This window comes from Mobula birostris, chromosome 12 (genome assembly GCF_030028105.1).
Source record: "Mobula birostris isolate sMobBir1 chromosome 12, sMobBir1.hap1, whole genome shotgun sequence".
NCBI classification, from domain to species: Eukaryota; Metazoa; Chordata; class Chondrichthyes; order Myliobatiformes; family Myliobatidae; genus Mobula; species Mobula birostris.
The window spans coordinates 109,943,315-109,959,640 of record NC_092381.1 but is presented as its reverse complement, the minus strand read 5'-3'; the positions used below and the strand labels follow the sequence as shown (position 1 = coordinate 109,959,640).

At 47.3% G+C, this 16,326-nt stretch overlaps 1 protein-coding gene across 4 annotated transcripts in view; it reads left to right on the top strand.

Moving 5' to 3' along the window:
* LOC140206179 (calpain-9-like) overlaps positions 1-16,326 on the top strand; it is a 98,444-nt gene that overhangs the window by 42,161 nt on the left and 39,957 nt on the right. For all 4 annotated transcript variants that reach the window (XR_011888088.1, XM_072274458.1, XM_072274456.1 and 1 more), the window contains exons 10-12: positions 5,392-5,565; positions 5,649-5,856; positions 7,650-7,701. Coding sequence is in view for 3 of the 4 variants with exons in the window: in XM_072274458.1 (XP_072130559.1) it covers positions 5,392-5,565; positions 5,649-5,856; positions 7,650-7,701 (434 nt within the window). In the remaining variant the exon portion in view is untranslated. The remainder of the gene's footprint in view (positions 1-5,391; positions 5,566-5,648; positions 5,857-7,649; positions 7,702-16,326) is intronic.

The following is a 16,326-nucleotide window of genomic DNA, read 5'->3' as shown; positions in this document are numbered from 1 at the left end:
GGATTTTCATCCCTGAACCAATCTCACTCCTGTCTTTACCCTGTGAGGACCCCTTCCCTCTTCCACCACCCCTGAACCAAGGTCTCCCCTGTCCGGGTCTCCTGGTGGCCACCCATTTCAATTCTGCTTTTCATTCCATTCTGCCATGTCAGTCCTTGGCCTCCTCTACTGCAGTGATGAGGCCACACTCAGGCTTGAGGAGCAACACCTTGTATTACGCCTGGGTAGCCTCCAACCTGATGGCATGAGTATCAATTTCTGGTAGTGTCCCCACCCCTCCTTTCTGTTCACCATTCCCCATTCCCATTTCCCTCTCTCACCTTATCTCCTTACCTGCTCATCACCTCTCTCTGGTGCTCCCCCCCTTCCCTTCCTTCCATGGTCTTCTGTGTTCTCCCATCAGATTCCCCCTCCTCCAGCCCTATATCTCTTTCACCAATCAAGTTCCCAGCTCTATCCCCTTCTCTGGGTTTCACCTGTCACCTACTACCTCGTACTTCTTCCTCCCCTCCCCCCCCACCTTCTTATGCTGACTTCTCGCCTTCCCTTCCAGACCTGAAGAAGGGTTTCTGCTGAAGCATCAGCTGCCTGGCCTGCTGAGTTCCTCCAGCGGTTTGTGTGTGTCACCCCTGTCCTGTACACAGTGGGGACCCTTTCCGTCCTTCCTATTTCTGTTAACTGGAGCTTAATCTGAACTGGGTTCCATTTCTAATCTGTACAAGCCCTGTCCACGCGTCATTCCCTCACTTACTGATCTCCCTACCCACGTCCAACAACACCCGATTCTATTTCTTCATTCCTGCCGACAGCCTGCACCTCCAAGCCCTGCCTTGCTTCCAATGTTGGCTCATCATCCATCACCAGCTCCATTCAGAATTAGGTTCACTCATCACACATCCCCCAAAGCATGCAGTGTACGGCCTCGTCTGCGTTAACAACCAGCACATTCTGAGTGTGTGCTGGGGGCAGCCCGCAAGTGTCGCCAACACAGCACACCCACAGTGTTCAGCAGGACAACACAGAACGCAACAGGCAACAAAGACAGAGCAACAGTTTTTTAAAAAAAAAGTCCCTTCCCCAATTTCCTACCCACACAGATAAGGCTTCCAACCCCAGTTCAGGCCTTGAGTGTAGCCTTGTCTGTACATTGAAACATACAGAGAAAAGCATTGTCTGTGTCATAGTCATAGGAAAGTACAACACATAAAGGGGCCCTTCGGCCCATCTAGTCCATGCTGAGCCATTTAAACTGCCTATTCCCATTGACCTGCCCTGGGACCATAGCCCTCCATACCCCAACCATCTAGGTACCTATCCAAACTTCTCTTAAATGTTGAAATTGAGCTCACGTGCACCACTTGTGCTGGCAGCTCAGTCAACAACCAAAACGGTCTGAGGATTGTGCTGGGGGGGGGCAGCCCACAAGTGTTGTAATGCCTCCAGTGCCAGAAGAGCGTGCCCACAACTCACTAACCCTAACCCTGTGGAATCGTCTTTGAAATGTCAGAGCCACTTTCTGGGAAGAAGACGCTTCGGCCCATCGAGTCAATGCCGGACTTGCAGTGTAATCCCATTCTCCAATGTCCTGAACGGAGACTGCCCCACTCTCTCCCCAACTTCCCATCAGTGCACCTTGCCCTCACACTAGGGGCAAATTCATAGCAGCTGAACAACCCACCGTGTCTTTGAGACGCGGGAGGAAATTGTTGCACCCGGTGGGAAACGCATACCGTCACGGGGAGAACACACAAGCTCCACACCAGTAGTGCCGGAGATCAGAATCGAGCAGAGGTCTCTGGTGCTCTGCAAGGCAGAAGCTCTACCCATTGTTGCTCTGCCCCGACCACCTCTTGAGTTTCAAAGTTCAAGGTAAATTTAATATCAAAATACATGTATGTCATCATGTACAGCCCTGTGATATGTTTTCTTCTGGACATTCTCAATAAGCCCATAATAAAATAATAACCATAACAGAATCAGTGAAGACTGCTCCACCTTGGGCATTCAAGCAGTGTGCAGACAACAAACTGTCCAAATACAGAAAGAAAACTTAATAATAATAAATAAATAAGCGATAAATATCAAGAACATGAGATGTAGAGTCCTTGAAAATGAGCCCATAGGTTGTGGGAAATTTCAGTGAAGGGGCAGGTGAAGTTGAGTGAAGTTTTCCCCTCTGATTCAAGAGCCTGATGGTTGAGGGATAATAACTGTTCCTGAATCTGATGGTGAGAGTCTTGAGGCTCTTGTACCTTCTACCTGATGGCAGTGTCAAGAAGAGAGCATGACCTGGGTGGTGGGAGTCCCTGATGGTGGAAGGTGCTTTCCTGTGACAGTGTTCAACAGTTAACATAGAACCTGGGAGTGTGGCAGAGTCATAGAAAAGCATAGCACAGAAACAGGCCCTTTGGCCTATCTAGTCCATCTAACCATATAACCATATAACAATTACAGCACGGAAACAGGCCATCTCAGCCCTTCTAGTCCGTGCCGAACTCTTATTCCCACCTAGTCCCACCAACCTGCACTCAGCCCATAACCCTCCATTCCTTTCCTGTCCAATTTAACTTTAAACAACAACATCGAACCTGCCTCAACCACTTCTGCTGGAAGCTCATTCCACACAGCTACCACTCTCTGAGTAAAGAAGTTCCCCCTCATGTTACTCCTAAGCTTTAGCCTTTTAACGCTCAATTCATGTCGTCTTGTTTGAATCTCCCCCACTCTCAATGGAAAAAGCCTATCCACGTCAACTCTATCTATCCCTCTCATAATTTTAAATACCTCTATCAAGCCCCCCTCAACCTTCTACGCTCCAAAGAATAAAGACCCAACTTGTTCAACCTTTCTCTGTAACTTAGGTGATGAAACCCAGGTAACATTCTAGTAAATTTTCTCTGTACTCTCTCTATTTTGTTGACATCTTTCATATAATTCGGTGACCAAAACTGTACACAGTACTCCAAATTTGGCCTCACCAATGCCTTGTACAATTTCAACATTACATCCCAACTCCTATACTCAATGCTCCGACTTATAAAGGCCAACATACCAAAAGCTTTCTTCACCACCCTATCCACATGAGATTTCACCTTCAGAGAACTATGCACCATTATTCCTAGATCCCTCTGTTCTACTGCATTGTTCAATGCCCTACCATTTACCATGTATGTCCTGTTTTGATTAGTCCTACCAAAATGTAGCACCTCACATTTATCAGCATTAAACTCCATCTGCCATCTTGCAGCCCACTCTTCTAACCGGACTAAATTTCTCTGCAAGCTTTGAAAACCTACATCATTATCCACAACTCCACCTATCTTAGTATCATCTGCACTCATCCAATTTACCACCCCATCATCCAGATCATTAATGTATATGACAAATAACATTGAACCCAGTACAGATCCCTGAGGCACACCACTAGTCACTGGCCTCAATCTGACAAACAGTTATCCACCACTACTCTCTAGCGTCTCCCATCCAGTCACTGCTGAATCCATTTTACTACTTCAATATTAATACCTAACGATTGAACCTTCCTACCAACCTCCAAGTGGGACCTTGTCAAAGGCCTTACTGAAGTCCATATAGACAACATCCACAGCTTTACCCTCGTTCAACTTTCCTAGTAACCTGTTCAAAAAATTCAATAAGATCTGTCAAACATAACTTTCCACGCACAAATCCATGTTGACTGTTCCGTTAAAACTGTGTACTCCATCGACCTGCACCAGGACCATGGCCCTCCATACCCTACCATCCATGTACCTATCCAAACATCTGTAAGTCTTGGAATCAAGCTCACACATGCACCACTTGAACTGACAGTAAACACAAAGTACTCTGCAGATGCTGGTGTCAAAGCAACACTCACAACACGCTGGAAGAACTCAGCAGGTCGGGCAGCATCCATGGAAATGATCAGTCAACGTCTCGGGCCGCCTCCGCCTCCTTCTACTACCCATTGTGTTTTCCCCTATTCCTTCTTCACCTTTCCTGCCTATCCCCTCCCTGCTTCCCTCCCCCACCCCTTTATCTTTCCCCTTACTGGTTTTTCACCTGGAACCTACCAGCCTTCTCCTTCCCACCCTCCCCCCACCTTCTTTATAGGGCCTCTGCCCCCTCCCTCTTCAGTCCTGACGAAGGGTTCCGGCCCGAAACGTCATCTGATCGTTTCCATGGATGCTGCGCCGACCTGCTGAGTTCCTCCAGCACGTTGTGAGTGTTGCTTGCGCTGGCAGCTCATTCACACTCTCACCATCCTCTGAGTGAAGAAGTTTCCCCTCATGTTTCCCTTAAACATTTCACCTTTCACCCTTAACCCATGACCTCCCAACCTTGTTAAAACTAACATGACCCTTGAGTGGATGAAGGGTTGTGCTTGCCTGGTTTCTGATGCCTTCTGCTCCCTGGGTTGAGGAATGAGCTGTCTGGGGTGCTTATTATTTATTTATATGGAGATACAGCACGGTACAGGCCCTTCTGATCCAACAAGCCTGCACTACCCAGTTACACCCATGTAACCGATTAACCCACTAACCCATAAGATATATGTGGGAGCAGAGTTCGGCCATTTTGATCGAGACTGCTCTATCACTTCATCATCAAGGCTGATCCATTTCTCTCTCAGCCCCAATCTCCTGCCTTCTCCCTATATCCCTTCATGCCCTGACCAATCAGGAATCTATCAACCTCGGCCTTAAATATACCCTATGATTTGGCCTCCTGTGGCTCTTCCACCAAAGGAAACATCCTGTCCACATCCACTCCATCGAGGCCTTTCACCATTAGGTAGATTTCAGTGATGTCACCCTTCATTTTCTGAATTCCAGTGAGTACAGGCCCAGAGCCATCAAACACTCTTCATACAACAGGCCAGTCAATCCTGGAATCATTTCAAGCATCTACGTCTTTGTACTGTGGGAAGAAACTGGAGCACCTGGAGGAAATCCACGCAGTTACGGGGAGGATATACAGACTCCTTGCAGATAGCGGCAAAAATTGCACCCAGGTCTTATTTTTATGGAGATACAATGTGGAGCAGACCCTTCCGGCCCTTCAAGCCACACCGCCCAGCAATCCCCCGATTTAACCCTCACCTAATCACGGGACAATTTACATTGCCCAGTTCACCTACCAACCGGTAGGTCTTTGGACTGTGGGAAGAAACCGGAGCACCCGGAGAAAACCATGTGCTCACGGGGAGAACGTACAAACTCCTTACAGGTAGGAGCGGGAATTGAACCTGGGTTGCCGATATTGTAAGAGGGTTGTGCTAACCACTGCTCTACCGTGCCACGGCTTTAATGGGTCTATTGGCTGACGCTGTAATAACATCACGCTACTGCGCCGCCCCTTTACGCCACTCCTTCACCTTGTTGCTCTCAGACAAGTACTACTGGATGAACCCACAGTTTAAACTCACCCTGCTGGAAGAGGACGATGATTCAGAGGATGCTGAGGTGAGCTGTACCTTCCTGGTGGTCCTAATGCAGAAACACAGGCGAAGGATACAGCTGACGGGAGTCAATTTCCTGTACATCGGCTTTGACATCTTCCAGGTGAGGTCATGCCGCACGGCCTCATTATTACTTCACCGCCTCCGACTCTCTCTCTCCTCACTCCCTCCGTCCTCCTCTGCAGGGGAGACCCCGCGAAGGCTTTCCTGACGTTTGAGGACCTGCAGAGGACGGCGCCCTTGCTGTCCACGAAGGAGCACAGAAACACCAGTGAGGTGACGCTACGAGGCCGCCTCCCGCCTGGACATTACATCATCATCCCGTCCACGGCCAACCCCAACGAGGAGGGTGAATTCCTTCTACGGGTCTTTACTGAGAAGGGTAACCTAGCCAAGTAAGCAAGAGGATTTTTGTCCCAAAACCCGGCTACGGAGAGTTGGATTCAATTATCTATCCATCTATCTATCTTTTTATCTATCTATCTATCTGTCTATCGGAATAGGCCCTTCCTGGCCCTTTGAACCGCGGCGCCCAGCAATTATCCCGATTTAACCCGAGCCTAATCATGGTACAATTTACAATGACCAATTAACCTACTAACTTGTACATCTTTGGACTGTGGGAGGAAACTGGGGCACCCGGAGGAAACCCACACAGTTACGGGGAGGACATAGACAATGGTGGGAATTGACTTGTGCTAACCTACGTTAGGTGGGCAAGGATGGCGCGGTAGTGTAGTGGTTAGTGCAATGCTTTACTGTGCCACGAACGGTAGTACAGGGTTCAATTCCCGCCACTGTCTGTGAGGTGTTCGTATGTTGCCCTGAGCAGCGTGCAGAGTGCTGGAGGACTCAGCCGAAAACGTCGGCTGTTTACTCTCTTCCATGGATGCTGCCTGGCCTGCTGAGCTCCCCCAGCATTTTGTGTGTGTTTCCCTCATGATATTGCTGGCCTTCTCATGGCAATGCACCGTGACGATGGGCTGGATGGAAGGGGGCTGTTTACCACTCGCTGCGGGTTACGTTGGTCCTGAGTAGAGCAGTTGCCAGAACAGACCTCAATGCTAGTGGAGGGAGAGAAACGCTACCAGGCCTCAGTGCTAGTGGAGAGAGAGAACTGCTACCAGGCCTCAGTGCTAGTGGAGGGAGAGAAACACCACCAGGCCTCAATGCTAGTGGAGGGAGAGAAACGCTACCAGGCCTCAATGCTAGTGGAGGGAGAGAAACACTGAGACAGGTTACTGAGTGCAGCCAGGCTTCATCTGGAAGGTGCAGTGGACGCAGTCAGTTTTACAGAGAGGTCTTGATACAGAAGAGAGGGGATGGGGGGTGGTGAGGTAGACTACAGTTAGTGCTGCTGCTCACACTTCTGGGGTTCCCAAGTTCGATCCTGGCTTTGGGTACTGTCAATGTGGATTTGCATTTTCCCCCGTCTCTGCTGTGTGCTCCAGCTTCATCCCACGTCACCAAGGGATCAGCCGGTTGGTGAACTGACCCTCAGTGTGGATAAGTGGTTAAAAGATTCAAGAAGTTGTGAGGAATGTGAGAAGGTGTAAACCATCGAGCTGCAGAGAACAGAGCAGTGGGGAGTGGGGCAGTATGGACCCTATGGGCAGAATGCCCTCCTTAATGATGTATCAGCAATAAGATGAAAACTTAGAGTCACAGAGGGAGAGAGGAACTAATTGGCAAGCTATTTATCCCCAAAGAGCCACTCCCAAGGTGGCTCAGTCTTTTTGGCTGGGTGGGCCCTGGTCCACCACCACGGGTACCTGCCAGGAGGTTCAGAGCCTCCGAAGGAAGGCAGTGGGCTTCATTGCTGTAAACTACACCAAGGGTTAAGTTTTAGAGCCCCACTCTGGGATCCTCTCCCCCACAATTGAGCAGATCAGAGCCTTTATGGCAATCCTCCCAACTCCCCACTTTGAATCTTTTAACCATTCATCCACATCGAGGGCCAGTTATCCACCCAGCTTATCTTTGGCAATGTGGGAAGAAACTGGAGCACCAGGGAGAATGTGCAATGGAAGGAGGTGAGGACAGAGGTCGTGGACCTCGGGGGTCATGTCATACTCTGTACACGTACCGCTGGGAACTGAACGCTGATCAATAGAATCATCGATCAGTGGATGTTTCTGTGTCTTCATGGTGAACGGACCACGGTTGATTGAATGCTTCTCTCCCTTAGACCGGTAGAGAGGAACACGTCGCCCTCTGAGACTCCACAGGCAAGTGCAGAGGTAAATGATTTTATGCACGCGTGTGTGCGCGGTGCACGTGCCCACATGCATATGTGTGTGTGCACATGCAAGTTTGTGTGGTGCATGTGTGTGAGCACTCCTGTGTCTTCGTGCGTGTGGATGTGAACACGCTGGGTTGAGCTGTTCTCCGATCTCAGCAATCGATTTGCAAACGTTTCATCACCATACGGGGAGATGTCGCCAGTGCGCTGTTCTCTTGTGAGATTGGGTTGTGAACTCAACATGAGCAACACATTTGACGAGTTATTTCCATGTGAACATGTGTCCTGTGCGCATGTGTGTGTGTGTGTTTGTAAGTGTATGACTGTTCCTTACTTTTAAATTCGTTCGGATGTGAGCTAGTGAACTGAGGCCAGACGTTTGGGACTGAGGATGTGCATCATCAGAGGCAGGTAAATGCTCTATCACTGAAATTATAGGTCACTGAGGGAGTTGCTGGTGAACTAAGTATTCAGAGCCACATCTGGCTCCCCTTGAAAAGCTGCCATGGCACAGAAACAAGCCCTTTGGCCTGTCAACCCTCAACACCTGTATGGAAACACCAATGCTTTTGAATGGAAAATGCTACAAAAGGTACATCACAGGTGAAGCCCTTTCAACTATTGAGCATATCTACGTGAAAAGCTGTTGTAGGAAAGCAGCATCCATCATCCGGGATCCTCATCACCCAGGCCATGCTCTCTTCTCACTGCTGCCATCAGATAGAAGCTACAAGAGCCTCAGGACTCACACCAACAAGTTCAAGAACAGTTACTACCCCTCAACCATCAGGCTCATGATTAAAATGGGTTAACTACACTCACTTGCCCATCATTGAGATGCTCCCACAACCAATGATCTCACTTTAAGGATTCTTTATCTCATTATCTCACGTTCACATTACTTATTGCTATTTATTCATATTTGCATTTGCACAGTTTATTTTTTTTGCACTCTGGTTGATCTTTTATTGATGCTGTTATAGTTACTATTCCATAGATTTATGAGTATACCTGCAAGAAAATGAATCTCGGGGTTTACATATATGTACCTTGGGTCCCTAAGGCGGTTTGATGTTGTTTACAACTTCACTCTGGCAACCTCTGTGACAACACTGGTGCCAGTGCCCTTCCCTTGGACTACATCAGTGATGTGGAGAGGGGGAACCTGCTGCAGGGGCAACAGCTGGTTCTTCAAATCTTCCCGCCCAGGCTTACGCCCTGGAGAGGACACAGTCCACCAGAGGCACAAACCCGTGAGCCCCTGGCTCGATGGCTGCCTACTACTATATGTACTTTGATAATAAAATTTACTTAGAACTCTGAACACTGGCCCCAGGTTGGGCTGTTGTTAAGGCCAGTCATGATGGGTATAATATCCATGAATCAGGAGTAGAAATAGGTTTAATATCACCAGCATATGTCGTGAAACTTGTCTTTGCAGCAGCAGTACAATGCAATACATAATAATAGAAAATGTGAATTACTGTAAGTGAGTGTGTGTCTACTTTTATATATATATATATAAATCTATTTTATATGATGGTAACAATGAGAAGAGGGCACATCCTGGGTGATGGGGGTCCTTAGTGATGGATGCCACCTTTTTGAGGCATCGCTCCTTGAGAAAGAGGGCTGTGCTGGTAAAGAATGGCATCAGATCAGTGGAAAGACGTGACATAGGATCGGAAGAAGTTGAATCCTTGTAGGTTGAGTTAAAAACCTGCAAGGGTAAAAGGACCCTGATGACAGTTATATACAGGCCTCCCTACGGTAGCTGGGATGTGGGTGACAGATTACAACAGGAAATAGAAAATGCGTGTCAAAAGAGCAATGTCTTGATATAGTCATGGGAGATTTTAACATACAGGTCGATTGGGGAAAATCGGTTGGTAATGAATCTCAAGAGAGTGAGTTTGTTGAATGCCTACGAGATGGCTTTTTAGAGCGGTTTGTCGTTGAGCCTACTAGGGGATCAGCTATACTGGATTGGGTGTTTTGGAATGAACCAGAGGCGATTAGGGAGCTTAAGGTAAGAGAGTCCTTGGGAGCCAGTGATCACAATATGATTGAGTTCAACTTGAAATTTGATAGGGATAAGTAAAGTTTGATGTAGCAGCATTTCCATGGTACAGAAGTTACAGAGGAGTTGGCCAAAGTAAATTGGAGGAGATGCTAGCAGGGATGACAGCAGAGCAGCAATGGTGTGAGTTTCTGGGGAAAATGTGGAAGGTGCAGGAGAGATGTATTCCAAAAACAAAGAAATACTCAAATAGCAAAATAGTACAACTGTGGCAGACAAAGGAAGTCAAAGCTAATGTAAAAACAAAAGACAGGGCATACAACAAAGCAAAAATTAAGCAGTGAGTGAGAATAAAAGGATCCTTATCTGATTGGCTGCCAGTGACAAGGGTTGGTGTTGGGACCACTTCTTTCTATGCTGTATATCAGTGATTTAGATGATGGAATAGATGGTTTCATTGCCATGTTTGAGGATGATACGAAGATTAGTGGAGGGGCATGGCAGGTAATGTTGAGGAAACAGGTAGGCTGCAGAAGGACTTAGACAGATTAAGAGAATGGGCAAGAAAGTGGCAAATGGAAATACAATTTGGAAAATGCATAGTTATGCACTTTGGTAGTAGAAATAAATGTGTAGACTATTTTCTAAACAGGGAGAAAATCCAAAATTCTAAGATGCAAAGAGACTTGGGAGTACTTGTGCAGAACAGCCTAAAGGTTAACTTGCAGGTTGAGTCGTTGGTGAGGATGGCAAATGCAATATTAAGCATTCATTTCAAGAGGTGTTGAATACAAGAGCAGGGATGTGGGGCTGAGGATTTATAAGGAACTGGTGAGGCCCCACCTTGAGTATTGTGAACAGTTTTGGGCTCCTCATCTAAGAAAAGATGTGCTGGCATTAGGGAGTCCAGAGACGGTTTACAAGGATGATTCCGGGAATGAAAGGGTTCTCATACGAGGAACGTTTGATGGCTCTGGGTCTGTACTCACTGGAATTCAGAAAGATGGGGTGGGGGAATCTCATTAAGTCCTTTCGAACGTTAAAAAGCCTAGACAAAGTAGATGTGAAAAGGATGTTTCCCTTGGCTGGGGAGTCTAGGACAAGAGGGCACAGCCTCTGGATAGAGGGGTGTCCATTTAAAACAGAGATGCAGAGAAGTTTCTTCAGTCAGAGGGTGGTGTACTTGAGGAATTTGTTACCACAGGAGGCTGAGGAAGCCAGGTAGTTAGGTGTATTTAAGGCAGAGGTTGATAGATTCTTGATTGGACTGGGGAATGGGGTTGAGGGGAAAAAGGCTCAGACATGATTGAACGGCAGAGTAGACTCAATGGGTCAAATGGCCCAATTCTGCTCCTATGTTTTATGGTCTAAGATATCCTGGATACTATGGAGAGTAGTGCCCATGATGGAGCTGACTAAGTTCACAATTCTATGCAGCTTACTTCGATCCCGTGAACTCTACCCCACTATTTTACTCTCTGTTTACACTAATTTATATTTTTAATTTATTCTTTTTGTAACTTGTGGAAATGTTTAGGTATTGCGCTGCCCTGCTGCCACAATACAACAGATTTCACAACGTATGTCATCGATAATAAACCTGATTCTGATACAAACAGGAGCACCTCAGATTCCCCTTGAGCCTGCCTCCTCATTTATGAATATAAAGCTCAAAGCAAGTTTATTATCAACGTACATCTATGTCACCATATACAACCCTGAGATTCATTTTCCTGTGGGTATACACAACAATTCCCCAATAGAATAATAACCTTAATGGAATCAATGGAAGACCGCACCAACTTCGGCGTTCAACCGAAATGCAAAAGACAACAAACCCTGCAGATGAAAAAAGAAAGAAATAATAATAAATAAATATTGAGAGTGTGAGATGAAGTGTTCTTGAAAGTGGGTCCGTAGGTTTTGGGAACATTTCAGTGAGGAGGCGAGTGAAGTTGTCCCTTTGGTTCAGGAGCCTGATGGTTGTGGGGTAATAACTGTTCCTGAACCTGGTGGTGTGGGACCTGAGGTTCATTGTGGTGAGTGAAGTTATCCACACTGGTTCAGGAGCCTGATGGTTGAGGGGTAATAACTGTTCCTGAACCTGGTGGTGTGGGACCTGAGGCTCATTGTGGTGAGTGAAGTTATCCACACTGGTTCAGGAGCCTGATGGTTGTGGGGTGATAACTGTTCCTGAACCTGGTGGTGTGGGACCTGAGGCTCATTGTGGTGAGTGTAGTTATCCACACTGGTTCAGGAGCCTGATGGTTGTGGGGTGATAACTGTTCCTGAACCTGGTGGTGTGGGACCTGAGGCTCATTGTGGTGAGTGAAGTTATCCACACTGGTTCAGGAGCCTGATGGTTGTGGGGTGATAACTGTTCCTGAACCTGGTGGTGTGGGACCTGAGGCTCATTGTGGTGAGTGTAGTTATCCACACTGGTTCAGGAGCCTGATGGTTGTGGGGTGATAACTGTTCCTGAACCTGGTGGTGTGGGATCTGAGGCTCATTGTGGTGAGTGAAGTTATCCACACTGGTTCAGGAGCCTGATGGTTGTGGGGTAATAACTGTTCCTGAACCTGGTGGTGTGGGACCTGAGGCTCATTGTGGGGAGTGAAGTTATCCACACTGGTTCAGGAGCCTGATGGTTGTGGGGTAATAACTGTCCCTGAACCTGGTGGTGTGGGACCTGAGGCTCATTGTGGGGAGTGAAGTTATCCACACTGGTTCAGGAGCCTGATGGTTGTGGGGTAATAACTGTTCCTGAACCTGGTGGTGTGGGACCTGAGGCTCATTGTGGTGAGTGAAGTTATCCACACTGGTTCAGGAGCCTGATGGTTGAGGGGTAATAACTGTTCCTGAACCTGGTGGCATGAGTCCTGAGGCTCCTGTACCGCTTTCCTGATGGCAGCATGGCTAATCCAAGACATGAGAAAGTCTGCAGATCCTGAAAATCCAAAGCGACATACACAAGATGCTGGAGGAACTCAATGGGTTAGGCTGTGTCTATGAAAATGAATAGATAGCTGATGTTTCAGGTCAAGACCCTTCTTCAGGACCTGAAGTAGTTCCTGAAGTAGCAACTTGCATGAACCTACTCCACGGTCAATTTAACCTTTCCCTCGTGAGTCAAACATTTGCTGATCTGTTTATTTTTCTATTTAGGATCAGAATTATAAATCTTAGCTGACCTTGGAGGGGAGTTGGGTGATCCTGTACACTTGTGCCTGTGGTTCCGGGAAGGTGAGGGGTCCCAGGTTTGAGAGCTGCTCACAGGAGGGTGCCCGCTTGTCCTGATCACCAGCAGACAGGCAGTGTGTGTCTTTGCCCATTTGTGTGAAGAGCAACCGTAGAGTCGTAGAGCACTACAGCATGGATACACACCCTTCAGCCCATCTACTCCATGCTGGATATTTTATTCTGCTCCATCCCATCCACCTGCACCCGGGCCATAGCTCTCCGTACACCTTCCGTCCATGTACTTATCCAAGCCTCTCTGCTGAAGAAGCTGGATTACTGCAGCCTGCTTCAGCCACCCAGGGAAGAAGGCATCAGAGGCAGTGTGCGGAGATGGTGCATGATCCAGCAAGTGGTGGAAGTGATAGGCTTGGATGTTTTTATTATGATGATTGTCATCATCACAGCTTGTCACAGCAGACAGCCAGCCACTCTAGTGTTTGGTTGATGTTGAGCAGGTCAGTCTCAGCTAAATCAGGTGAGAGTGGGCAGTTGCGCAGAACGTGTTCAATATTCTGCACCCTTTCACCACACTCACAGGATTCGCTGGTCTTTAAACCCCACTTCACCATATTGTCTCCCGTCCTACAAACTCCCGCTCTCGCTCTGTGGAGAGTGCACCACTTCCGTCTGTCAAGCAGTGCCCCGTCTGGCAACATTCCTGTGGGGTCTTGCACTGTATTGTTTGGTGGGGTTTTGGTTTCTGTTTGTTGCCAGAGGTCAATCCTGTGTGTTTGGGGGGATGTTCCGAGCGGTAGTTCCTCCACTGTAGCAAAGCTTTTCCTCGATTTTAGGCGGTTGGAAACTGGCACATGATGATGTAGTGGGTGCCGTGGATCCCAGTTCTGTTTACCACCTTTAATTTTTGTTGTAGTGTGTCTTCGGATCTCTGGGGGAGCAATGTCTGCAAGTCTGTAACTGATGTTAGTGAGTGTGGGGCACAGTGTGCCCGTGATTATTCGGCAGGCTTCGTTAAGCAACGGGTCTATTTTCTTCGTATGGGCTGATCTGCCCCACACGGGTGCACAGTATTCTGCAGGTGCATAGCAGAGTGCTAGGGCAATTGATCTAAGTGTGTGAGCATTAGCTCCCCATTTCGTGCCTGCTAATTTTTTCATTATGATCATTTTTAATTATAAGATCCTGTTGGACATCGGTACTGTGGAACACTGTGAGTCCGGTTCACTGGTTCATTGGTGAGACCAACAGCAGGGGAGCTGCATGGCTTCGAAGGTAGCGCGGACCAGCTCCTCACGCCTCAGGGCCGCCCGTTGCAGGCTTCGGGGAAGGAGAGTGAGAGCTGGCTTTGTGCTGTCGGGCTCCATACTGGGTTGGGAACTAACCTGTCCTGTTGGTGCTGCTCTCCTGTGTTCGCTCGGTGGAAGACAAGTTGGAACTGTAGCTGCCCTTGAGCGATATGAGGAACTGCTGCAGGCTTGTTCCTGCGGAAACGTGGCTCCAGGGTAGCATCCTGGCACCATCAGGCTACAGGATACGACGTTCAGGGATGTGGACTATATTAACATTATTATTATTTTGTAACTGTGTCTGTCTGCTGTCATGATGATATGTGCGTGTTTCATACCTTGGCCCCGGAGGAATTCTGTTTCTTTGGACTTTATTCGGGGGTATGGTTGACAATTAAACTTGAATTTGAACTAATTGTTGTAATTGATCCCACATCCACCACTTGTGCTGGTAGCTCTTTCCACGCTCCCATCACCCTCTGAGTGAAGAAGTTTCTCCTCAAGCACCCTTCGATACTTCACCTTTCACTCCTAACCCATGACTTCAGTGGGAAAAGCCTGAGGTCATGGGCAAAGCAGTTACTAGACAAAGTCGTCATGCACCCAGACAGGATACCTTCGCTATAGCAAATTGATCTAAAGAGGAGTTTGGTGAACCTGTACACCTGTACCTGTGGTGAGAGGTCCCAGGTCTAAGAGCAGCACCGCAGGTCGTGGTTTGACAGCAGGACACGTCAGTGAAAGGTGCACATGTGAGCGTGATCCTTACCCTGATCACCAGCACACAGGCTGTGTGTGGCTTTGTTCACCTCATGTGAAGAGCGATGGTCTTTGCCTAGGAGCATTAACTATGAACTTAAGTGTTATACTTAAGGTGTTATATTTAAATGCACGCAGCATAAGGAATAAGGTGGATGATCTTGTCATACAGCTACAGATTGGCAGGTATGATATTGTGGCCATCACTGAGATGTGGCTAAAGGATGCATGTCTGTGGAAGCTGAACGTCCAAGGATACACGGTGTATCGGAAGGATAGGAAGGTAGACAGAGGGGGTGGCATTGTTTTATTGGTAAGAAATGATATTAAATCATTAGAAAGAGGTGATATAGGATCAGAAGGTGCAGAATCTTTATGGGTTGAGCTAAGGAATAGCAGGGGTAAAAGGACCCTAATGGCAGTTATTTGTAGGCCTCCAAACAGCTGCAGTGATGTGGACTACAAATTACAACAGGAAATAGAAAAGGCTTGTCAGAAGGACAGTGTTATGATAATTGCGGGGGATTTTAACATGCAAGTGGATTGGGAAAATCAGGTCGGCACTGGATCTCAAGAGAGAGAATTCGTAGAACGTCTGCGAGATGGCTTTTTAGAACAACTTGTTGTTGAGCCCACTAGGGGATCGGCTGTACTGGATTGGGTGTTGTGTAATGAACTAGAGATGATTAGAGAGATTGAGGTGAAGGAACCCTTAGGAGGCAGTGATCATAACATGATTGAGTTCACTGTGAAATTTGAAAAAGAGAAGCCGAAATCCGATGTGTCGGTGTTTCAGTGGAGTAAAGGAAATTACAGTGGCGTGAGAGAGGAACTGGCCAAAGTTGACTGGAAAGGGATACTAGTGGGAAAGACGGCAGAGCAGCAGTGGCTGGAGTTTATGCGAGAAATGAGGAAGATGCAAGACAGATATATTCTAAAAAAGCAGAGATTTTCAGATGGAAAAAGGATGCAACCGTGACTGACAAGAGAAGTCAAAGCCAAAGTTAAAGCAAAGGAGAGGGCATACAAGGAAGCAAAAATTAGTGGGAAGACAGGATTAGGAAGTTTTTAAAAGCTTACAAAAGGAAACTAAGAAGGTCATTAAGAGGGAAAAGATTAACTATGAAAGGAAGCTAGCAAATAATATCAAAGAGGATACTAAAAGCTTTTTCAAGTATATAAAGAGTAAAAGACAGGTGAGAGTAGATATAGGACGGATAGAAAATGATGCTGGAGAAATTGTAATGGGAGATAAGGAGATGGCAGAGGAACTGAACGAGTATTTTGCATCAGTCTTCACTGAGGAAGACATCAGCAGTATACCGGACACTCAAGGGTGTCAGGGAAGAGAAGTGTGCGC